This window comes from Mobula birostris, chromosome 9 (genome assembly GCF_030028105.1).
Source record: "Mobula birostris isolate sMobBir1 chromosome 9, sMobBir1.hap1, whole genome shotgun sequence".
Taxonomy (NCBI): domain Eukaryota; kingdom Metazoa; phylum Chordata; class Chondrichthyes; order Myliobatiformes; family Myliobatidae; genus Mobula; species Mobula birostris.
In genome coordinates this window covers 100,777,858-100,803,847 of record NC_092378.1, presented here as the reverse complement: position 1 = coordinate 100,803,847, position 25,990 = coordinate 100,777,858, and the positions used below count along the sequence as shown (strand labels likewise).

The window sequence follows — 25,990 nt, the reverse complement described above, 5'->3', positions numbered from 1 at the left end:
TTGGTAACCCTGAAAGTCACGTGGCCACTCAATTTTCAACTGACCTTGGCACCCTGAGGATACTGTAGTAGAATTGGCTCTGTTCCACCAGCACAACTGTGATGAAGCTCAGCTTGTTTCTTTTCCCATTTATAAAAACCAGCTTAGAATTAGGAAATTGATCAAAGGAAAAAGATGAGATTGATAAACCCAATTCATCAGAGAATCCAAAATGGGAACAATTTTGCAGATAGATTCTGGAGTGGGAGTATTAAATCAAGAGTATAGTTATAGAGCATAAGGTGTTTTCTCGGCTCACCCTGTCCATTCTGTCTCACTATCAGAACAACTCAGGAGTTTCACTTCAAGCCTCTTCTTAGTCTTCCTGATTTTCCCTCACTGTATATTCATACTTTTTGCTCAATGGAACCTGCCTCTACCAGATCTGCAGACAGTGCATCCCAAAGTCCAACAACAAGTTGCGTATAAAGATTTTTCCTTCCTCATATCACTCTATCCCCATAACCTCTGATCCTCAAACAGCAAGAACAGCCTCCCCATCCCCAACACCACCTCTCCCCCAATCCACTCTGTCCATCTCTCCATCCAAACCTCTCATCTATCTCATTAACAAAAACAGGTCCAGTCTCTCTAACCTATCCTTGTAGTAGTTACCCCTCATTTCAAGAGCTGTTCTTTTCTGGACCCCTCTGCAAGCTTTACATCCTTTCTGAAATGTGATGACTAGAATTAAACACATTACTCCAGGTGAGTTTGGACCAGTGTTTTATAAAAGTGCAGTATTACCTCCCTACTTTTATAAGCTATGCCTCTATTGATAAAACCCAGAAAATATACCTGTCTATTTCACAATCTTCCCCGGATGTTCAATGATATTGTTCACCCCTACCCCAGGTCCCTTTATTCCTGCACTCCCTTTGGAATAATATTCTTTATTCTACAATGCCTCACCTACTTCTTCCTATCAAGATAATAATTTCATGTTTTTTGACATTAAACTTCACCTGCCTTTTCACCAGCCCGTTTACAAGCTGCTCTAATTTTCCTCTTCACAGTTTGCAGCTTTGTGTCAACAACAAATTTTGGAATTGTGGCTTGCACTCCCAGATCTACATCTTTAACACACATCGGAAAACACAACTCTTCACCTACTTAAGTGTGAATAAACAGCCATTCTGCTAGTCGTAATTTAACCAACCTGGCAAGCAGGCCTTCCCCAGGTTATGAATGCCAGCTGAAATGTAAGAGGAGGCATTTGGGAGATAGGCAGGATGGATTTGCAGGCTGCAGTGGGGCTGTTGGCATCCTCTGCTGGTGGAAAGGAGGCATTTCCCTGTTCCCAGCCCCTGCGCTCCACCCACACCTCACTGACCCACTACAATTGAGGGCTGAGTTGAGCCTAGCCGAGCTGGGAGCCCAAAGCAGACTTTCTCTCTGTCAGTGAGGCCGAGTGGCAGCCACTCTTCCTTCACCTGCTCATTCCCCCACCACAACTGTATCTGTGATCCTCTCCCACACACAGTTCCAGCTTGGTAACAGTCTGAGTCACAAATCGTTCTCAGGAAGAGAATCCCGTCATATTGTCAGGACAGCCTGTATCAATAGGCCGGAGGTGAACGTAGAAACATCCCGGAATATGGGATATAAGTGTTATACAGAATATAACACTTCTGGAGCACGGTTACTTTACCGGGTGAAAGCAGGATGTCCAGTACCTTACCTTGCGAGGATTGTCAAGGAGCATGACTTGTGAGATGACCGGCGGTGGGAGGAGGGGATTGAATGAAGGAAGCTCTGTGCCAGAGGCAGGTTGTAGCTTCACCCTCATCACCTGGAAACAAACACACAAACCAGAGCTCAAGACATGTGTGAAATAACAAAAGCCAACACTGTGCAGGTGAGAATGCCCCAGAGACAGAGGAACCACACTTTAGCAACAAGTTAAACCGGAATGAAATTACTAGCAGGATAACACACACGTGGAGCCCCAGACGACTGCATTGAGGAGCCTCACCTTCGGCACAGCGGCTTGGAAAAGGATGCCCTTTATTGGTCCAGGCAATGTGCTCAGCATAGAGATGATAACAACCAACAGGTCCGGCCTCTGTGAGGGTAAGGAGGAGGCTTTGGCAAAGTGAAAGAGGACTCGGAAGCCATTTTTGTCGTAGACTGTGACAGGCGGTATATGACCTGTGGAAGGAAGTAATTGCAGATGCAGCATGGATAGAGGTAATGAGGGTACTGCAGTGCCCCCTATACAGTCACTGATCCGCCAGTCCACCACCCAGGGCAGCAGGAAAATCAGAAAAATAAAAACACAAAACCAAGCACCCTTTTGGTCGATATTTTCCCTCATCAGATTTTGTACTTTCCACTTTTAATCAAATTTCCAGTTATTCCACTTTTTTCTTTATATACTCAGAGGAGACTAAAATGTACCTTGGCAGCTCAGGGCATGGCTGGGGAGTGCAGGGGATCTGGGGAGAGTGTGCTGATAAGGCAGACGTTTGGCAGAGTAAACCATCCCTCAGATAGTTCAGTATCCATGCACTCCACCTCCTTCACCAGCACAGTCAATGACTCAAGGAAGGCCTCTTTCGGCTGTAATGTCCTGGACTGACAGGATCCTTGTACGAGTCCTGAGCTGATCTACGTCCTGTAAGTGGTAGCACCTGTCCTTCTGCCTCCGGACTTGATCACTCCCCTATCAACTGCCAAGTCTTTAGGTTCCAAAGCAAAACCTCTGAAATATTCTCCCTCTACATCTCTTGCTTCTTTCAAGATGCTCTGTAAAACTTTGACTCGTGCTAAGCTCATTTGCCCTATGATCTCCTTACGCAGGGTGGTGTCACATGTTGCCTCACACAGACCTGCCAAGCATTCAGGGAACTTTGGCTATACTAAAAACGCTATACAAACACACACGCTGTTGGACCAGGTACTACATAGGCCCACAAATGAGAGGAAGTCAACCACAGGGATTGAGGGCCTCCCACTCCCTTACGTGGACCTGTTACGGCTGTGCCTGTCTTCAGACACAGTCCTGAGCTCAGCTGTAAAACATGAGCTTTATCATTTTGAACAGGAATGGACCCCTCGTCCTTCAGGAGCCGCACAGTGGTGTGTCTCAGAGAGCTGCAACCTCACAGCGCCCGGCACCCAGGTTCAGTCCTGACCTCTGGTGCCACGTGCTACCGCGTGGACTTCCTCCAGGTGCTCTGGCTTCTTCCAGAACACGTGCAGGTTTGATCAACTGGCCACTGTAAATTGCCACTGATGTATTGCTGAAGGGTGTTGGTTATAGTTTACTACACTCACCTGTACCAAGATACAATGGAAAAAACTTTTGTTTACTTCCCATCCGGGCAGCTCATTCCATTTACAGAATCTGTAGGGAGTTGACAAGACTACGAGGAGAACACGATGTACCTAAGTTTAGTGTAAATGGGTTCCAAAGAGCCTGTTCCTGTGCAGCATCTCTGAATCACTCGATAACATCATCCTTCAACCCTGACGTGACACACCACCTTCTCCTACACCTCGGACTGTCCCCCAACAGCAGAGCTCCAGACAACTGGAGCCCTCTCTCCATGGCGAGGTGAGCTCAGAACAAGTTACGCCAGTCTCGCTGCACCTACTTGTCCGAATGGTCTCCACTGGCACAAACAGCCTCTTCCAGGAGAGTTCCTCGCCCCCCGCGATCGAGGGCCCGTGTGGAGCAGGCACTTGGTGCTGCAGCTGAGGGGGACAAACGTGCATCAGCTCCAGCGGTACCATGGACTGAGGAAGGAGAGTTGGCGCCGCAAGCGAAGCGGACATGGCAGGACAACACAGGTCCAAATCGGCCATGAGAGCGCGAGCTGGTGCCTGGTTCTGGAGGTCCTTCCGTGTAGGTTTGATGCATGGCTGTTCCCTAGGGAAACAGAATACTTTTACTTTCAAACAAAATGTTAAATCTCTTATTCACTTTCCTGGTGTCTTGCTCCCTGAAGTTAAGTGTAACGTCCCGGTTAAGATTTTTACTGCTACGCCATAGGCATTTCATTTTAGCAGTTCTGTAAGAGCAGTCTGTGCTACTCTCGACTTGTTTGGGTTCGAGCTGAGATAAGAAGTTTTATTATTCAGCTTAGGAACGTGGTGTCGGCCAATCAGGATGGTAGATTTGACAGGAGGTTCTAGAGGGTGCAGGTGCAGAGATCTCTGTGGGCAGGAGCTGGAGGAAGGCAGGGGGAAACAAGATGGCTGAGGCTGCCATCTCTGTTGCACAAGGTGCTTTGTGCAGATGAATGGCTTCATGGAGGAACAACCAATATTCCCTTGGGAGACCCGTTGGTTCAAGATGGATTTTGAGCAACATTTAGAAGCTGGTCTGTGCTTTCACGCAGACTGAGAGTCCAGCGCACGAGTGACAGACAAGTTCAAGGTGAGCCCCAACTTAAGTGCACATTTGACTGTTTAAGAGTAATGGGCCTTTTTTGTATTTTCTTTCCTTCATTTAGTAACTGTTTGCTTAAATTAACATTCTTAAATATACTTCTTTATAATTGTGTGCAGTGTACGATCTGTTACTTCTTGCTGGGGGCAATCAATCACACAATGTTCACCCAAACCAGAGTTTGGGCAGGCGAGACATCCCAACCTCATGCATTTTCCGGGACCAAAGTTGACTACATCCCAGATGTACAAAGCCGGAGAAAGGTGAGGTTATCACTGCAGAATCCAGTGGTTGTTGGCGAGGGATTAGCAAGCTGGTTTTCCCAGAGACGCCCAGTAAAAGGGGGTTTCATAACCAATATCCTGGCCAGGAGGTTTGCTGGTGCTACTCAGGAAGGTTTAAACTAGTTTGGCAGGACACCAGGTCAGAAAGTGTTGAGATGGAGCTGAAGGCAGATGCCAGGGCCAATAAAAACAGGCAGGATCAAAGTAATATATATGATGGGACAGATCGTTTGAAGTGGGTGTATTTTAATGCCAGGTGTATTATGGATAAACACGATGAACTTAGAACATAGATGATGTTGTAGGCATTACAGAGGCTTGGTTGAAAGAGGGATGGGGGACAGGAATGGGTGCTTAATGTCCCAGGGGTTTAATGTTTTAGAAAAGATAGAGAAGGAGGTAAAGGGAGGGAGGATATTGGACTAATTGGGGACAATATCACAGCTGCACTTAGAGGGGACATAATGGCAGGATCATCCACTGAGTCTATATGAGTAGAACTCAAAAATAGGAAGGTTGCAATCACTGATGAAATTGTATTATATACCCTCCAAAAAGCCACCAGGAGACTGAGAAACAGATACGCAGGCAGATTAAGGAAAGCTGTAAAATCAACAGGACTGTTGTCATAGGGGACTTCAAGTTCTCTAGTATAAACAAGGACATTCAGATGGAGCAGAATTTGTTAGATGCATCCAGGAGGGTTTCTTAAATCAGTATGTACATAGGCACTGTACTAGATCTAGTGATGGGTAATGAGCTTGGCTAGGTGACCAACTTTTCAGTGGGTAAACAGTTAGGGAACAGTGACCACAACTCCTTAAGTTTTAAGGTAGCTATAGATAAGGATAAGTATGGACCTTGCGGGAGAATATTACATTGGAGCAGGACAATTTACAAGAGCATTTGGCAGGAATGAGGGAGAGGTAATTGGGAATAGCTGTTTTCAGGCAAGTCCAAACCTCACACCTCCACATGTTGTGTCTTACTAATTTGATGGAGTTTTTTGACAAGGTGATGAGGGTAATTGATAGAGCTGTGGATGTTGTCTACATGGATTTTAGTAAGGCTTTTGACAAGGTCCCTCATGAGAGACTTATCCAGAAGATTAAGGTGCATGGGATCCATGGTGAATTATCTGTTTGGATTCAGAACTGGCTAGCTCAACGACAGAAGGTCAAAGAGACTTATTCCAGCTGGAGATCTGTCCACAGGGATCTGTTCTGAGGCCTCCCCTGTTTGTGATGTATATAAATCACCTGGTTGAAAACATAGATGGGTGGGTTAGTAAGTTTGCGGATGATATGAAGATCGGTGGCATTGTAGATAATGGAGAGTACTGGCAAAGAACAAAACAGGGCATAGATTAGTTGCCGATATGGGCAAAGAAATGGCAGATGGAGTTTAAGCCAGCCAAATGTGAAGTGTTGCATCTTGGTAGGTCAAACTCAAAGAAACAGTACACTGTTAAAGGCAAGATCTTGTTGACAGGGTGGCTAAGAAGGCATATGGCATGTTTGCCTTTATTAGTTGAGGAATCGAGTTCAAGAAGTTATGTTGCAACTATAAATTCTAGTTAGGCTGCATCTGGAGTATTGCATACAGTTCTGGTTGCCACATTATAGGATGTCGAGGCTTTGGAGAGGGTGTTGAAGTTTCTCAGAATGTTTCCTAGATTCGAGGGCATGTGCTACAACAAGCGATTGGAAAAATCTGGGTTGTTTTCTCTGGAGTGCCAGAGTAGACAGACAGTATCTTTTCACAAGGGTTGAAACATCTAATGCCAGACGACATGCATTTAAGGTGAAAGAAGGGAATTTGAAAGGAGATGTACAGGGCGTGTTTTTTCTTTTTATTTTATTAAATACAGACAGTGGTGGGTGCCTGGGGTTGTGGTAGAGGTAGAAACATTAGACACTTTTAAGAGACATTAGACAGGCACACGAATGTGTGGAGAATGGAAGGGTATGGACATTGTGTAGGCAGAAGGGATTAGTTTAGTTGGCGATTTGATTACTAACTTAATTAGTTTGACACAACACTGCGGGCCAGAGGGCCCTGTTCCTGTGCTGTCCTCGTCCATGTTCTACATTTTATTACAGATAATCATTTGCCTTCAGCACTAGCAAATCATGCTGGAGGGTAAGAGAACGTGGTGCCACAGAACTACAACTCGGGGTGTTCCGGAGTTCAATTCCAGTGTCCTCTGTAAGGGGTTTCTACGTTCTCCCCATGAACAGTGTGAGTTTCCTCCAGCTTCCCACCCACAGTACAGAGGTTAGTAGGTCATTTAGATTGTCCTATGATTAGGCTGGCGTCAAATAGCTAGGTTGCTGGGTGGTGTGGCTTGTTGAGCTGCATAAATAATAATCTTTTACCTGCCTATGAAACAAAGATCCTTTTCATAAGCAACAGGAGTACTGAGGGTGGGGCAGTGGAATTCAGACATACAGTAAAAATAGTTTCTGTCATTCACCATTGTACTGGCTGTGTCTGGTGTTGAAGAAACTGTTCCATCAACGTTGAGCCCAGTAGGTCTAAGCCGTCCAAGTCCCTGCTCCCACTGGAGGTAGATCCTGGTGCGGTTGTAGCTGGATTTGCTCTCTGGAACACAAGAGTCATAGCATCTTGTTCAGGTCAGTCTGGGCTACACATGGACTTTAAACAGCGCACACTGCTGTTTTAGCGGGATCAAACGGGAGCATACACCTGGTGTGAAATTGGTTCATCAACCTTAGACAGTTACACAAACCCCACTAAACGTAGCTGGCCCACTGCCTGCCAGAAGCTCAAGAGGGCCAGACTTCAGAAAGCAGGTCACACACCAGAAAAAGCGGCAAAGCCAAACGAATTGGTAACAGGGATAAGGCGCTCACCCCTTCCGCCTGCTCTGCACTCTTGTACACTGCAGAATCTTCACTCCACTAGTTATCAAGAATCTGCCTCTCCTTCCAACATTCCAATGACTCACAGCCCACTATGAAAAATGAAAGAAAACTCACCTCTATCTTAAATGGGCAACCCATTATTTTTAAACAGTGACTCCTGGTTAGGGGTTCTTACACTAGGGGAAATTCATTCCGTCCATCACTGAGAATATCGTATGTTCCAATCTCGTCCCTTGTCACTTTTCTAAACTCCATCAGATACAGGTCCAGTTTCTCAGCATTTATTCATGCCATTACCTGACCCTTCCAGGTATTTATAAACCTTCTCTAAATTACTTACAATACATTAACAGGGTCCTTTAAACAGGGAGATTAATACCGTACACAATATTCCAGATACAGTAGAGATTAATACTGTAAACCAGGAGTCGCCAACCCGTCGATCGCGATCGACCGGTCGATCTTTGAGACTTTCCCAGTAGATCCCGAAGAAAAATCAAAAATAAATACACAAATACTGTTGTAATGTGAGCATTATAAAAGTAATACTAATTAGGATAATGGTAATATAGCAATATTTTTGCTAAAAAGCTGTTCGTAAAGAGAGATTGTTTCTGGGTTGCGGGGGTTTAGTTCCGTTCTTTCTGCCCAGTGCACATGTGTGTAGTTCCCCCGCCGTGCACCACGTTTTCAGTGTAGCCTGTGCTGCATCAAAGTGACCAATCAGGTTAGATAAGAGTACAGACTGTCGCAAACATCAATATACGGCAGTGGTCCCCAACCTCTGGGCCGCGAAGCATGCAGGGGTGCAGCAGTAGTCGGGATGCACACAGTACATCTTTAAGAAAAAAAGCCAAAATAAACAAGCTAATTAATTAGGTGCTGCCTAGCACATAAATGTCGGCCCAGATCAGAGGCAACGCAATCGGCAATCACTTGTGATATCCTGACAGCATGGCGGAGGCTCCAGGAAAGAAGGCGAAAACATACAAATTCCATCCAGAATGGGAAGAGGAATTTCTGTTTACTTTGGTGAAAGACAAGTGTGTATGTATGTTGTGCCACTAAACACAAGCACTGACTAAAAGAGGGAATCTGGAGCAGCACCGCAACACCAAACACCAGGAATTTAAAGACACCTACCCCTCAAAGAGCGCAATTCGTGCCTGGAAAGTTGAGCTGAAATCAGGGTTGAAGGCCCAGCAATCGTTTTCCACAAAACATGCTGCTCAAAATAAGGCTACTATTGAAGCATCATTTCGTGTAAGTCACCTTTTGGCTAAACACAAGAAGCCTTTTACAGATGGCGATTTATTCAAGGAAGCAATGGTCATTACCGCAGAGACTGTTTTTAATGACTTTAATAACAAAAACGGCATCACAACCGCAATACATAATATACCGCTTGGCCCTGCAACAGTGACAAGGAGGGTAGAGTCACCGTCAGAGGACATGGATATTTTTCACTACAGTTCGATGAATCCTTGTATGTAATGCAAACAGCTCAGCTTGTTGTATTTGTCAGAATGGCTTTCCAGGATTTTACAACAAAGGAGGACTTCCTCACTCTTTTGCAATTAAAGGAAAGAACGAGAGGTGAGGATATTTACAATGAGTTTTAAAAAAATATGTCCGTGAAAATGACATCCCCATTCATAAACTGGTGGCAATTACTACTGATGGGGCCGAGCAATGCGCGGTGTGCGCGTTGGTTTTATACCACTAAAAGTCAGTGCCTACTTCGGGTCAACTTATCTATGTGAAACTGCATTTTCACAGATGAAAATTATTAAATCTAAGTACAGGAGCTGACTTACTGACAGACACCTCACAAGGGTTGCCAACTTTCTCACTCCCAAATAACGGACAAAAGTAGCAGTCAAATCCCAGGACATTTGTGTTTACCCCGAGAAAGACTACCATGACCATGAAGCCTTGCACGGGCACCTGTGTGCGCATGCATGCCAATTTTTTAACCCCACAAATCAGTTTTGGCTTAATCTTCAATTTCTACTTTATATAGGCTGTGTATTTATCATATCATTCCTGCTTTTACTATATGTTAGTGTTATTTTAGGTTTTATGTTTTATTTGGTATGATTTGGTAGGTTATTTTTTGGGTCTGGGAATGCTCAAAATTTTTTTCCATATAAATTAATGGTAATTGCTTCTTTGGCGTAAAGCATTTCGGCACGAAAGGTTTCATAGGAACGTTCTACCTTAGCAGGGGGAATACTGGACAGTTGGCAACCCTACACCTCACAGACAGTCTCAGACTGGCTGTCTGTAGTTATGAGCCAAATTTCAGGGAACTAGCAGAAAGTATTCAGCCCCAGTCATCACACTGAGTGCAACAGTCAATTTTTACTCATTTATTTTTCGTGTTGAAATAAAATTAAATAATGAAACTTAGAATTAAAGGTGTGAAGTATTGTAATATTCTTAAAGAAAGACAGCTATGGCCTGTTTGATATGCTAGTTACAGTGTTTTCTTGTTTGAATTAATTTGAAAGTTTGACAAAAGTATTTGTGTAATTCAAATACAATTCACCCAAATAAAAGGCCTCAAATTGGAAGTACAATCTAAGCTGTTTTTTCTCTAAACGATTTACTAGGTAGATCTTGCCTTTCACTGAGATTGAGGTAGGGGATCTTGGGCTTAAAGGTTGGTGACCACTACTGTACACAATAGTCCAGATATAGTTCAGGTACAGTGCCGTCCTATATTATCAAAAAATAACACCCCTCGTACTGCATTCAATTCCCCAGCAATAAATTGTTAGCTTTCACAGTTAGTTACTGTACGTGAGTACTTGCCTTTTGAGAATCATGCACTAGAACACCAAGATCCCACTACATAGTCATTCTGGTCATTGATATAAACTATCAAAAGTTAAGAAACCAGCATTGATCCAATGGCAAACCAGTCATTAGATTTTACCATCCAAAGGCTCAATTATATCAACTCTGCTACCCACACCAAATGTTACCTCCTACACTATTATCTTTCATTTTCTGCAATAGGCTTGCTGCTACCAGTTCCTTACCTGGGACGTATTCTGATTCACAGCTTGATCCACTAATGAGGGTTCATTCAGATCTGGAAGAGCAGTGTGCCAGTTAATAATCGAGAACCCATCCTCATTCTCCCAAACACTCTGCCATTCACTGAGGACGTACTCATTAACAGCAGTAGGGGAGCTCCGTATGTCTCTCATTAAAACTGAGACTACTTCCACTCCCAATGAATTGCAATTAATTTCCTAAATTACTCTAAGCCTAAAAAATAGGGAAAGATGTTAAAAATTATATCACATGGACAACAAAATCATTTAACCAATTTCAAATCTCTGAACATAAACCCTCCCATTTTCTAATTGTACTGTAACATTCAGAGAGCTCAAATGGCGATTTGGGTTTAAAGTTTCACTGGAAAGACATTATTAATATCCTGCTGTTGTACCTCATCAACCAATGTGGTGATCCTTCAACAATGCACCGAAATATCTATATCATAATTTAATGTTACATCAACTGGAGTGTGCATCAAAACTTTCAAGCCTTCTTACTAGGAGATCAATAAAAGATCTCACTGAGTTGAATCATCAGCTTCTTTCTTTATTTTGTGGTGCTGAAAGAGTCAAGAAATGTTTGCTTTTCCCTCTGGAGGAGATAATTATAATCCAGAGCAAAGTAACAGAGGCCAAATGGCAGGTGAACAACTGAAAGTTACCAAGGTCCACAGCAAGGCCATTACTTGGGTATGAGAGGTCAAAGTGAGAAGAGAGGAGAGGAAATAAAACCAAGTCGGGGCCATGGGACGCGTGGGTCAAGGCTGCAGATGAGCAAACACCTTTTCCTGTCTGTCAGGTGGGGTGTGGGGCTGTTGAGAAATGCTACCCACCCAGAGACACCAGTTCTTCATCCAGCAAACATGGCAACTGCTGCTCACGGCCTGAACTCTCATCGGTTTCAGGTTTTCCAAAGTCCAGCTCCAAATCAGATAAATCAGATAGTAGTGAAGACATTTCTGAAATTAAAACGAAGATTAAATCTCAATTCAAAAAATCACAAACAAGTTAATTCAAACTCATAACATGATCACCATCTTCAGACAATGTCACTCTCCTCACCACCAAACACACCCTGACTGAGCAGAGCCTGAGCTTCCTGCTGTTAACCACTCCATCCTCATCCTCTCCCACCACTCCAACGAAAATCGACAAATACTCAAGAAGCATCACCCCACTTCACGGCCTGGATTTCAGAACAAATTCAACTACTTTGAATCAAACAACATTCCCCTATATAGAAATACTCCCCTGTAATATATATAAATATAGATAATGTAAAATATTGAAACTATGCAACATCTTTGCAACAAGAAAATGGAGTTCATTTTCAAGTCAATGACCATTAATTAAAAATGGGAATAATTGAAGGCAAAAGATACAAAGTCAGGGAAGGGAAGTCTGATAGGTAGAAAGCAAAAGTTAGAGAAAGTTCAGTGATAAACCTTAACTTTATCCTCTCTCTATAGATGCTGCCCGGCCTGATTATTTATAGAATTTTCTGATTTTATTCTGGATTTCTAATATCTGTAATACGTTTCGTTTGTAGTCTAAGTCTCACCCTTGCACACTTGCCAAACAAACACTGGCCAGACCCTCTAGTAGAGTTTGCCATTTACAGTGCTCTGCCCAAGATTACCTGTTTTGGCTGAACTTCTGGGGGCCACACTGATTTCATGCCCCTGAATGATTTTCTTGTACAAGTTGATTGCATCTGCAAGTGAGTCGTTGGTCTGCAGAATTTCCACTGCAGAGAGACAGAATGTAATCAGTATTACTCAGCCATCTGTTGAACCCAGTCATCCTCTGCTAATCAGCTGCCCTGTTCATCCATCCACATACTACCAAGGAACAGACCTACCTACCCAAAGCTTCATCATTTTCCACAGTGTCACTCGCAAGTCGGAACAGTGCCGGCCGCAGCTTCTCGCAGCGCTGATACAAGTTCTGTGCACAAAGAACAATGAGCCAAGTGAGAGAGCACAGCCTAGTGGGATGTAGTACACACTCTCACACACACTGTTGGAATGAGCAAGAATCTGATAGATATACAGGATTGAGTATTTTATCAAAGGGCTTAGACCTGTGGAAGATTACCTTCAGAATTTCGATCTGGTTTTCGGGCAAACCGTCTTTCTGGTACATAGTCAGCATCTCATTCAGCAACTTTGTACTGTTGGCTACTTCCTCAATGAGGCGGATCCTCTTGTTGATCTTTTCAGCTTTCTCTTCATCCTGTGAAGAAATGCAGTTTGAGAACATGCAATCTGAATCAATTTCCTCTCACTAAAATATCCAATAGGACCGGAGAGCGACGGGCCACTCAGCTACGGCCACCTTCACAGAACAAAGGGCTGATCTTCCTGCGTAAGACAAAGATGAGAACACTGGACCCCAGCTGATCATCAGTCCAAAGGCGGGGCACAAACACTGCAGAATATTAAATTCATTATCTCATCACACTAGAAAAAGAAAACCCAGTTAAGTCAAATTGCTCATTATTGCAGTGCCAAGGTTGTGACCCAAAACGTCCAACAATTGCTTTCTCTCCTCAAGGGCTGTTCGACCTGCTGTGTTCCTCTGCTAGTTGTTTGTTGGTGATTATTCCAACTTGTTGGAAAGAATACATCCACCAACATCTGGCAATGGGAGACCTTCTCCCTCATTAAAGAAAGCAAGTGAGAGACACATACATCTGATTTGATGGGATCACTGCGGAGCAGGGGGTATCATTCACCTAGTAAATTATGAGCACTGGGATTTAATCGTCTTCTCCCCCTTTTCATCACCCACCCCCCCACCTCCTCCTCTACCTCTACTCCCTTCCTTCCCACCATCTATTTCTTAACCCCTTCCCCACCTAATCTTACAAGTTCCTCCACCGGCTTCCGCTTGCTCCTTCCCTATCCCCTCTCCTATTCAACAATAACACACTTTCACGCTGGTTCCTGGAAGTCAAGGTGTGAGAGTTAATGCACATTGGCCGGTGTACCAACTACCACACAGGTTTGGCCGAATGAGGTCAGGGTCCAGTGGTAAGTGGGCCAGGGGGGGAGAGAGAGGGTTTGAGACAACAAGAGGCCACGCTCTGCATCCAAATTTACATAAAGCAAAATGTACACATGCATACGTGTCACATTTACCCACATGTGCGCACGCACACAAACACTCATCCACACAGAGATGGGATTATGTACATATACCCTTACCAACAGCCTTCAACACTTCCTCCAGAAAAATCCACCCAGCCGTCAGTGGGCACCTCACTTCCCTCAGCTTTAAAATCTCTCCTAAACTGTACACTCCTCATAACCTCACTCTCATAGTCACTGATGTCCATTCGCTTCTCAAGGCATGCTTCCCCCCCCGCCCCATCCACTCTCTTTTCGGTCACCTTCCAGAGTCTTCCCTGCCTGCTGCCCCAAGAAAAACATCGCAAAATGTTAACTATGTGGTGATGTGATTAGTACAAATGAGAGCAAGTCTACAGTTTTTAATTAGCAACTATTGTCACATGTACAGGTGCACATTCCTTTATCCAAAATTCTGAAATCCAAAAAGCCTGGAAAACCAAAGTTTTTTTTCGCCAGCAGCTGACGTCACTGAGGTGTGATGCGGCAGCACTAGCAGAGGCTGCCAGACGTCAGTTGTGGCTCAGCGCTTGGACTGGTTACACGTGCATTTGCTGTCCACTGTTGACTTTGTGTTTAATTTCACTGTGAAAATGTCAAAAAGAGCTACAGATACCCCTATGGGTAACAATGAGAAAAAGAGAAGGAAGCATCTATCATTATCAATAATGGAGGAAGTGGAGTTATTGCAGAAGCTTGATCGTGGTGTGTCTGTGCAGCGTCTTATTGAAGAAAATAGTGTCGGAACTACCACTGTATATGATTTAAATAAACAGAAAGACAAGTTACTGAAGTTTTATAGTGACAGTGATATTCTACATTTATTCCAATAAGTCATTTACCATGTGTTTGATTCGGTTAGTTTGAAGCTGTATATTTTTATGTTTTATTGAATGTTTTTGTTGGAAATAAATTTTTTTCTTGTCATTATTCCCTAAACAATACAGTATAACAACTATTTACATAGCATTTACATTGTATTAAGTATTATAAGTAATCGAGAGATGATTTAAAATCTTAAAGTATACGGGAGGATGTGAGTAGTTTTGGTGCGCCGCCAGGTCCTAAAGTCCACCAGACTGAAACAGGTTAAATAAGGGACTTGAGCATACGTGTTTCTTGGTATCAGTGGGGGCGGGGGGGGGGGGTCTGAAATCCGAAAAATTCTGAATTCCGAAATACAACTGGCCCCAAGGATTTAGGATAAGGGATTGTGGACCTGTACTGAGTTACAGTGAAAAGCCATCTATGGAGATCATTTCAACGCATCATTACACTGAGCGGGGACAAGGGAAAGGCAATACAGAATACAGAATTGGGCATTATATTTACAGAGAAAGTGCAGTGCTGGTAGACAATAAGTGCAAGGCGATGGAGAGGCAGATTGTGCGGTCAAGAGTTAGCCTTGTAACATCGAGATAGAAGCTGTCTTTGAGCCCGGTGGGATGGTGTTTCAGTGCTTTGAGCCCGGTGGGATGGCGTTTCAGTGCTTTGAGCCCGGTGGGATGGCGTTTCAGTACTATGAGCCCGGTGGGATGGCGTTTCAGGGCTTTGAGCCCGGTGGGATGGCGTTTCAGGGCTTTGAGCCCGGTGGGATGGCGTTTCAGGGCTTTGAGCCCGGTGGGATGGCGTTTCAGTGCTTGGAGCCCGGTGGGATGGCGTTTCAGGGCTTGGAGCCCGGTGGGATGGCGTTTCAGGGCTTGGAGCCCGGTGGGATGGCGTTTCAGTACTATGAGCCTGGTGGGATGGCGTTTCAGTACTATGAGCCCGGTGGGATGACGTTTCAGGGCTTTGAGCCCGGTGGGATGGCGTTTCAGGGCTTGGAGCCCGGTGGGATGGCGTTTCAGTGCTTGGAGCCCGGTGGGATGGCGTTTCAGTACTATGAGCCCGGTGGGATGGCGTTTCAGTACTATGAGCCCGGTGGGATGGCGTTTCAGTGCTTTGAGCCCGGTGGGATGGTGTTTCAGTACTATGAGCCCGGTGGGATGGCGTTTCAGTGCTTGGAGCCTGGTGGGATGGCGTTTCAGTGCTTGGAGCCTGGTGGGATGGCGTTTCAGTGCTTGGAGCCTGGTGGGATGGCGTTTCAGGGCTTGGAGCCCGGTGGGATGACGTTTCAGTACTTTGCATCTTCTGCCCAATGGGGGGAGAAAGAGTAGCTGGCAAGGGGTGTCTGACTTTGGCCAATAAACACCTCGCCTATTCTAAGGGTCAAGTTATTTGAGGCAGGTCTAGGGCTCATCCAAAACTGTATGAAGGCCATTGCCCAATGCTAGCAGTGTACAACCTCCCAGCAACTGGGTCCTATATAGTGGATAGGGATGGGCCTGTCATCACTACAGTGGCTCAGACTACTACACCCACCAGCTACACATCATCGCTTCCCCAAACCAACAGTCCAAATCTGCAATTAAGGCAAAAGATGCTAGATACAAATCAGATGGTATACGTTGGTCGAGTTAAAATTTCAAGTCAGAGATTCTTCATCAGAACTGGGGAAACAGAAATCAAGCTGGCTTTGTGAACACATTGCTGATAAAATCCATACACAAGGAACTGCTGATGCAAGAATAGGGAACTGGTAGAAGTACACGGAGAGAGGCAGGGAAAGAGACAGTTAGCATCTCAGGTCACGATGCTGTGTGAGGACTGCTTTCAGAGACACACGTGAATTAGCTCGGGTGTGCACAGTGTTTAAAGAGGTCAACGGAGACAAAACCAGCCAATGTTGTGAACATTCTCTGCGGGATTAACGAGGCCATCAGACACACACTATTGCCTTAAAGGAGACTGATGAAAAACAACTACTGTTCATGTGATCAGTGAGGAGACACACGACTGGATCAGGAGAGACACATTGTTCCGGCAAGAGTCTGTGTTTTACTGTGTGACGAAAAACCAAGTTATCAGAAGATTGATGCTGATGAGAGAGGTAAGAGAGACAAAGGGAGAAGCGTTCAAAATGTTAGTGAGAGAGGAGAGAGATTAACGAAAAGAGACAACAGTTCCAAGTATTGATAGACCGGCTGCTTTGAACCTGAACTGTTTGAAGTTTGATGGACAGGCAATACTCCAGCAGGGGGATAAAAAGAACAGGTTCGCTAAGGCAAGACAGACGCCACGAGATCACGAGACCCTGGAAAAGTGGTGTGCCCCCACAAGTTGGTGGGAGTTTGGAGGTCTGGTAGCGGGACTGACCATAGACGCACAGGGTGAAAAGGTACGATCGGCGGGAACCTGGTGTGTGTGTCCGCCCTTGCCTGGGTGCCGGGTTCACCGCGGAAGAACAATTGTATCCAGGACGGAGGGGTCACAGTCGGTGACCTCCGAAGATAGTAAAAGGGCTCGCCCGAAAGCTAACTGCGGGGAACATCAAAGGTCTGTTGAATCGAAATTTGCATTCGCTCTCTCTCTCTCTCTCTCTCTCTCTCTCCCCAACGGCACAACAGCGATTACTGCGAACTGTACTCAGCTGAACTGAACTCTGCCTCACTTGAGACTGATCATTTTACCCCTAGACTGCGATAGAGCTTGATTGATTCCTATTACCCTAGTTCTGTGTACGTGTGTTTTATCATTGCTAACCTGTTGCATTTATATCCTTACGATTAGAGTACTGTGTTACTTATTTCTTTAATAAAACTTCCTTAGTTCTAGTAATCCAGACTACAACTAAGTGACACACATCAAAGTTGCTGGTGAACACAGCAGGCCAGGCAGCATCTGTAGGAAGAGGTGCAGTCGACGTTTCAGGCCGAGACCCTTCGTCAGGACTAACTGAAGGAAGAGTGAGTAAGGGATTTGAAAGTTGGAGGGGGAGGGGGAGATCCAAAATGATAGGAGAAGACAGGAGGGGGAGGGATAGAGCCAAGAGCTGGACAGGTGATTGGCAAAAGGGGATACGAGAGGATCATGGGACAGGAGGTCCAGGAAGAAAGACAAGGGCGGGGGGACCCAGAGGATGGGCAAGAGGTATATTCAGAGGGACAGAGGGAGAAAAAGGAGAGTGAGAGAAAGAATGTGTGCATAAAAATAAGTAACAGATGGGGTACGAGGGGGAGGTGGGGCCTAGCGGAAGTTAGAGAAGTCGATGTTCATGCCATCAGGTTGGAGGCTACCCAGACAGAATATAAGGTGTTGTTCCTCCAACCTGAGTGTGGCTTCATCTTTACAGTAGAGGAGGCCGTGGATAGACATGTCAGAATGGGAATGGGATGTGGAATTAAAATGTGTGGCCACTGGGAGATCCTGTTTTCTCTGGCGGACAGAGCGTAGATGTTCAGCAAAGCGGTCTCCCAGTCTGTGTCGGGTCTCGCCAATATATAAAAGGCCACATCGGGAGCACCGGACGCAGTATATCACCCCAGTCGACTCACAGGTGAAGTGTTGCCTCACCTGGAAGGACTGTCTGGGGCCCTGAATGGTGGTAAGGGAGGAAGTGTAAGGGCATGTGTAGCACTTGTTCCGCTTACACGGATAAGTGCCAGGAGGGAGATCAGTGGGGAGGGATGGGGGGGAATGAATGGACAAGGGAGTTGTGTAGGGAGCGATCCCTGGGGAATGCGGGGGGGGGGGTGGAGGGAAAGATGTGCTTAGTGGTGGGATCCCATTGGAGGTGGCGGAAGTTACGGAGAATAATATGTTGGACCCGGAGGCTGGTGGGGTGGTAGGTGAGGACCAGGGGAACCCTATTCCTAGTGGGGTGGCGGGAGGATGGAGTGAGAGCAGATGTACGTGAAATGGGGGAGATGCGTTTAAGAGCAGAGTTGATAGTGGAGGAAGGGAAGCCTCTTTCTTTAAAAAATGAAGACATCTCCCTCGTCCTAGAATGAAAAGCCTCATCCTGAGAGCAGATGCGGCGGAGACGGAGAAATTGCGAGAAGGGGATGGCGTTTTTGCAAGAGACAGGGTGAGAAGAGGAATAGTCCAGATAGCTGAGAGAGTCAGTAGGCTTATAGTAGACATCGGTGGATAAGCTGTCTCCAGAGACAGAGACAGAAAGATCTAGAAAGGGGAGGGAGGTGTCGGAAATGGACCAGGTAAACTTGAGGGCAGGGTGAAAGTTGGAGGCAAAGTTAATAAAGTCAACGAGTTCTGCATGCGTGCAGGAAGCAGCGCCAATGCAGTCGTCGATGTAGCAAAGGAAAAGTGGGGGACAGATACCAGAATAGGCACGGAACATAGATTGTTCCACAAACCCAACAAAAAGGTGGGGTGTGGGAACTATAAGGTTGGTGGCAGTGGATGGGAGAGATCTCCCATCCACTGCTACCAACCTTATAGTTCCCACACCCCGCACTTCCCGTTTCTACCTCCTACCCAAGATCCACAAACCTGCCTGTCCTGGCCGACCTATTGTCTCAGCTTGCTCCTGCCCCACTGAACTCGTTTCTGCATACCTCGACACGGTTTTATCACCCCTTGTTCAATCCCTTCCGACCTATGTTCGTGACACTTCTCACACTCTTAAACTTTTCGATGATTTTAAGTTCCCTGGCCCTCACCGCTTTATTATATACAGTCCTTATATACTTCCATCCCCCATCAGGAAGGTCTCAAAGCTCTACGCTTCTTTTTGGATTCCAGACCTAATCAGTTCCCCTCTACCACCACTCTGCTCCGTCTAGCGGAATTAGTCCTTACTCTTAATAATTTCTCCTTTGGCTCCTCCCACTTCCTCCAAACTAAAGGTGTAGCTATGGGCACCCGTATGGGTCCTAGCTATGCCTGCCTTTTTGTTGGGTTTGTGGAACAATCTATGTTCCGTGCCTATTCTGGTATCTGTCCCCCACTTTTCCTTCGCTACATCGACGACTGCATTGGCGCTGCTTCCTGCACGCATGCAGAACTCGTTGACTTTATTAACTTTGCCTCCAACTTTCACCCTGCCCTCAAGTTTACCTGGTCCATTTCCGACACCTCCCTCCCCTTTCTAGATCTTTCTGTCTCTGTCTCTGGAGACAGCTCATCCACTGATGTCTACCATAAGCCTACTGACTCTCACAGCTATCTGGACTATTCCTCTTCTCACCCTGTCTCTTGCAAAAACGCCGTCCCCTTCTCGCAATTCCTCTGTCTCCGCCGCATCTGCTCTCAGGATGAGGCTTTTCATTCTAGGACGAGGGAGATGTCTTCATTTTTTAAAGAAAGAGGCTTCCCTTCCTCCACTATCAACTCTGCTCTTAAACGCATCTCCCCCATTTCACGTACATCTGCTCTCACTCCATCCTCCCGCCACCCCACTAGGAATAGGGTTCCCCTGGTCCTCACCTACCACCTCACCAGCCTCCGGGTCCAACATATTATTCTCCGTAACTTCTGCCACCTCCAACGGGATCCCACCACTAAGCACATCTTTCCCTCCACCCCCCCCCCTGCATTCCGCAGGGATCGCTCCCTACACAACTCCCTTGTCCATTCGTCCCCCCCATCCCTCCCCACTGATCTCCCTCCTGGCACTTATCCGTGTAAGCGGAACAAGTGCTACACATGCCCTTACACTTCCTCCCTTACCACCATTCAGGGCCCCAGACAGTCCTTCCAGGTGAGGCAACACTTCACCTGTGAGTCGACTGGGGTGATATACTGCGTCTGGTGCTCCCGATGTGGCCCTTTATATATTGGCAAGACCTGACGCAGACTGGGAGACCGCTTTGCTGAACATCTACGCTCTGTCCGCCAGAGAAAGCAGGATCTCCCAGTGGCCACACATTTTAATTCCACATCCCATTTCCATCCTGACATGTCTATCCACGGCCTCCTCTACTGTAAAGATGAAGCCACACTCAGGTTGGAGGAACAACACCTTATATTCCGTCTGGGTAGCCTCCAACCTGATGGCATGAACATCGACTTCTCTAACTTCCGCTAGGCCCCACCTCCCCCTCGTACCCCATCTGTTACTTATTTTTATGCACACATTCTTTCTCTCACTCTCCTTTTTCTCCCTCTGTCCCTCTGAATATACCTCTTGCCCATCCTCTGGGTCCCCCCGCCTTTGTCTTTCTTCCCTTTTGCCAATCACCTGTCCAGCTCTTGGCTCCAACCCTCCCCCTCCTGTCTTCTCCTATCATTTTGGATCTCCCCCTCCCCCTCCAACTTTCAAACCCCTTACTCACTCTTCCTTCAGTTAGTCCTGACGAAGGGTCTCGGCCTGAAACGTCGACTGCACCTCTTCCTAGAGATGCTGCCTGGCCTGCTGCGTTCACCAGCAACTTTGATGTGTGTTGCTTGAATTTCCAGCATCTGCAGAATTCCTGTTGTTTGCGTTTAAACTCCAACTAAGTGGTCCATTTCTGCTGGTTTGGCAACCCAGTTACGGGGTACGTAACAACTGAAATTCTAAATTGCTGTGAATGAACTTACCTCTCTGATGACACTCTTGATCAATCTGTTAGCAGCCTGCAAGTCCTCTGGGTGGTTGCTTTTCAGAAGTCTTGCAAGGAGCTGTGGGTCAGGATATTGCAGAAAATGATTGCTGGTTAATATTTCTGGGTGTTCTTTAAAAAAAAACAGAATCCCATTTACAGGCTACAAGCTTGGAACTCTCAAAACCCATAAATTACTAATTCACTTTCCTTATCGGCCACAAAGATTTTTTTTTGGATATGTTCTTAAATGTAAAGTAAAACGTTACTTTTTCCTGATTTGGCTGTTAGCATTGTGATGGCATTTATCAGCTGAGAGAGAAAAAGATTTGCATTCATGTTGACAACAAGAAATTTTCATTTATAAAACACATACACTGCAGTATTGCACAATATCTGAAGGTACTGGAGTGAGAAAATAAAAAGAAGGATGGCAAACCACTGAAATCAGATGGACAACATCTTTGTCGAAAGGGTCGCCTTTAAGGTCAAGGTTAAAGGAGGAAAGACAAGCCAGAAGGGCAGAGAGGAGCAAGGGAATTTCCAGAGCTTGGGCCCTTGGTATTAGAAGGCAGCAACTGATGATAAAATATTGCATTTAGGGATGAGGAATTGGCCAGAATCAGTGAAAAACAGGCTGCCGTGGTGGGATGGAGGACTGCAAGAAGTGATTCGGGTAAGAAAGCCAATGTCAGTCACAAGTACAGGGCACATGGGTGAACTGACCGGGCATGAACTGGGGCAAGGTCAGTGCAGATCCAGGTGATCTCAAGTTTGATAAAGGTTCAGCACAGACCAGATGGACTGAGTGGCCTGTTTCGTGCTGTATTTATCTCTGACTCTCGAAGGGAAACCAGCCAAACTTCCACTGCCATTTCCAGAGATGGATGAGAAGTAAGGCAGAAGCGTAACATCAGAATTAGAGGTCGGCCATTTAGAACGGAGGGAACTAACTATAAACAGAGGTTTGTAAAGCAGTGGAATGCTCTGTCTCAAAGGGACTGTGGATGTTCATGAAAGGAGTCCTGGGGAAGAGCGATCGTACCGGAAGGAGGCGAGTTCCAGCATCAGCGATGATCTTTTGAATAGCAGAGCAAACTGCAGGGTTGAAAAGCCTATCCCTGCTTCCAGCGGAAGATTATTCATCAATTAAGGAGGCCACAAGGGGACGCCAAGGAAAGGAAGGATGAGGAAGAAGGGAGGTACAGTTGAAGAAGAGTCGGGCAAAGTTCAGATAGAGTTACCAGCAATGCCAGGCATCCTGACGCACTTGGCCAGAGCAGAGGGGCTTCCTTACCTTCGATTTTTCATCATCATCAAAGAGGGAGCACTTCTTTTCCGGGGAAGGTGGCAGCAAAGGCTTCTCATCTGGTAACTTGGGATCCTGCTTGATGATACCTGAGGACGAGGACATTTTTTTTTTTTAATAAGAAGTTTTCCTTCTGTGCTTTTACTTTATAGGGGTGTTCAGGGAGGGGTAGCACCTCTGGTGAAGGGGCTTGTCGTGTCCATTCTGGGGTAGTTCACTCACCTTTGATCCCCACCAGACACTCGGCTCTCACCTGTGGCTCCAAGTAGCTGTTTGCATGCGACAGGTGAGCTAAACCAGGTGAGGGTAGCTGTCTGGCCTTGTACCCAGGTGAGACAGGGACTGTCCTAGCATGGAAAGTCAGCTCCGATGGACTGGGTGGGTGAAATGAACGGTGAGATCCAATGGCCAGGAAGGCGGTTCTGCAACGCTCCATGGAGACGAAGGGCACGACAAGGCACATAAAACGTCATGGTCATCCACTACAACCAGGGAAGACCCCAGTTTGTAAAGACTACTCGTACCACTGGACCCAAACTTCTGAGGTTGACAGGAGTGGACCTGCCCCAAAGTAATGACTTTTCCAATTTAAAAAACTCGCCTGCACAAGTCTCCTGTCATCGTCGGACACGACAGACAACCACCATGTTATACCCACTACACCCCTAACTACCCTCCAATTTATGTTGTGTGGGCAGCTTTCTCAAAATGTTCCACTGCCTCTACGGGAGATTGTAAATGTGGCATGGGAAGAAAATAGAAAAGGATTCGCATTGGGCAGATTTTGGAGACTCACGAGACTACAGTTGCTGCAATCTGAAGCAATACCCAAACCGCTAAAGGAACTGATGGAATCAGGCAGTATCCATGGAGGGAAATGGACAGTCGATGTCTTGGGTCAAGCACCTTCATATCTGGTCTGAACCTGAAGTGTCAACAGTCTATTTCCCTCTCGAGATGCGCTAGAGCTGCTAAATTCCTCCAGCAATTGTTTTTTTTTAAAAAGCTGGGGGAGATTTTATCTGTGTGTGGAAGGAACCATCCATCCCCATTGATGATATGTTAAACTGAGAACCCGCCCGCCCTCTCCAATATATGTATATGACCTGATGGCACTTTTTCATAGGAAAGGCCTTCCTAGAACCCAGTATTTACCCTGGCATCTACTCATTAAAATGGACTGTTTTCTCCTATAGTTATAAATGACAGGACGACGAACATAAATTTGATGTTGTGCTTCCTACACAGAATAGTGACCACACTTCCATTGAATATAAAGAGGCCATAAAGGTCACTATGGAAATGCATGTTCTTATTTCCCCAGACATACACACACAGCACAGTCTCTTATCACCTACCTTGCTTCTTCAGCATCTGATAGGCATCTCGGATTTTTATTGCATTTGGTAGCCACACTGTCCAGCTATACAACATTTCTATCACCTTAGACTTCACTTGTTCTGAGGACCACAAGCCCAGGTACTACAGGGGGGAAAAGCAAAGCAAGAGGTCATCGTAGTCCTGGCCACCCACATTCCACTACCATCACAGTCCCGTTCATTATTCAGCTTAACCACAATTGCACAGTTCAGTCAAGGAGTTATATTGTATTTATAATACCATCCGGGTTTCCAGGAATGGGGGAGCAGTGACACCCCTCACCCAAAACAATTAAATTATATAACGAGTTTCTTTCAGCAAGCTGCATGTTCGGAAATGTTTCCACAATGGCAGAGGACCACCAGAAAACAACCTTCAGATCTTGACAGCACACCCAATATAGTTCATGCAAAGCCTGTAGCTGAGATGGTACTAGAATCAAAAGCGTTCAATTATACTGGCAGGTTGCATTTCCTAAAGAGCAGTAGCAAACTAAAAGGAGCCACAATTGAGGAACATATATTGTTAGCAGAAAACTCAAGATTCATTACCAATCAAAAAGCAGGTACCTTTGGTGATAAGACTTTAATTAAATCATTTAAAAATCGAAACTTTCCAACTTCATTCTGAAACCGTTTGCCACAATTGTTCATGCACGTATCCAACACCTGCGGGAAAAGATTAAGTTAAGGAGAGGTGGAGACTATAGGTAGATCATTTAATTTTCTTTCTTTCTCATTGCATAGTTAGAGCAGTGGGGATACCAGGCAGGATCGTGGAGTGCTACTTTTGCAGGACGTGGGAAGGCAGGGAGACCTCCAGCGTCTGTGATGACTACATCTGCAAGAGGTGTATCAGGTGCAGTTTCTTACAGACCATGTCAAGGAATTGGAGGTGGAGGTGCATGAACTCCAGATCATTCAGGAGCCTGAGGGGTTGATTGACAGGCAAGACAGGGTAGTAGTTACATCCAAGATGAAGGACACAGGTAAGTGGGTGACCGTCAAGAGGGAGAAAGGGGACCGGCAGCCAGTGTGGAGTATCCCTGTGGCCGTATCCTCAATGACAGGTATACCACTTTGGATACAGTTGGGGTAAAATAAACTAGCAGAGAAGGGAAGATGGGAGAGGTGGGGGAGAAGGGGTTGGGTATCCGGTAATAGGTGATTCAATAGTTGAACAGACAGGTGGTTCTGTGGAGAAGAATGAGATCCCCAGATGGCATGTTGCCTCCCGGGTGCCAGGATCAGGGACATCTCGGATCAAGTCAACAGCATTCTTAAGTGAGACGGTGAGCAGCCGGAGCTCATGGTCCACACTGGTGCTAATGACACGGTTAGGAAGGGTGACAAGGTCCTGCAAAGTGAGTTCGGGGAGTTAGGTGCTAAGTTAAAGGACAGGACCTCCAGGGCTGTGACCTCAGGATTGCCACCCATTCTAGAGAGGCCAGAAATAGGAAGGTAGAACAGTTTAACATGTGGCTAAGGAGATGGTGCAGAGGGAGGGCTCAGAGTTTTGGATAATTAAGCTCTCTTCCAGGGAAGTTGGGAATGGTACAGACTGGAGAGGATTAATATCCTTGCAGAAAGTTTGCTGGTGCTGCACGGTGGGGGTGTGGTGGGGGGGGGGGGGGGATTGAACTAGAGTTGCAGGGAGATGGGAACCGGAGTGCCAGAGCAGATAGTGGAGTGGTTGTGGGGAAAGATATTGTTAGGCGGATGAACACCATCTCACATTTTAAATATATATTATTTCTCTTTTTGCACAATTTTTAATCTATTCAATATGCATATACTGTAATTGATTGATTTATTATTTTTTTCTTCTATATTATGTATTGCATGAACGGTTGCTGCTAAGTTAACAAATTTCATGACACATGCCGGTGATAATAAATCTGATTCTGATTCAGGGCAGGGATCAGCACGTGGAATTATGACACTGCAGCCATTAGTGAGACTTGGTTGCAGGAGGGACAGGACTGGCAGCTCAATATTTCGGCGTACCGTTGTTTTTAGAGGTGATTCAGCAGCACGGGTTAAACGAGAAGGAAAAATATTACAGCCATTCTCAGACAGGACAAACTGCAAAGGCGGTATGTGTGGAGCTGAGGAACAAGAAAGGGATA

At 45.8% G+C, this 25,990-nt stretch overlaps 1 protein-coding gene across 2 annotated transcripts in view; it reads right to left on the bottom strand.

Moving 5' to 3' along the window:
• LOC140202907 (ADP-ribosylation factor-binding protein GGA1-like) overlaps nt 1-25,990 on the bottom strand; it is a 57,171-nt gene that overhangs the window by 4,122 nt on the left and 27,059 nt on the right. For both annotated transcript variants that reach the window (XM_072268468.1, XM_072268469.1), the window contains 13 exons: nt 24,432-24,530; nt 23,841-23,964; nt 22,471-22,571; nt 21,172-21,252; nt 12,776-12,913; nt 12,544-12,625; nt 12,318-12,425; nt 11,512-11,637; nt 10,655-10,707; nt 7,196-7,323; nt 3,639-3,913; nt 2,015-2,190; nt 1,721-1,831 (listed from right to left, as the gene is read on the bottom strand). In XM_072268468.1, the coding sequence (XP_072124569.1) occupies nt 1,721-1,831; nt 2,015-2,190; nt 3,639-3,913; nt 7,196-7,323; nt 10,655-10,707; nt 11,512-11,637; nt 12,318-12,425; nt 12,544-12,625; nt 12,776-12,913; nt 21,172-21,252; nt 22,471-22,571; nt 23,841-23,964; nt 24,432-24,530 (1,602 nt within the window). The remainder of the gene's footprint in view (nt 1-1,720; nt 1,832-2,014; nt 2,191-3,638; nt 3,914-7,195; nt 7,324-10,654; nt 10,708-11,511; nt 11,638-12,317; nt 12,426-12,543; nt 12,626-12,775; nt 12,914-21,171; nt 21,253-22,470; nt 22,572-23,840; nt 23,965-24,431; nt 24,531-25,990) is intronic.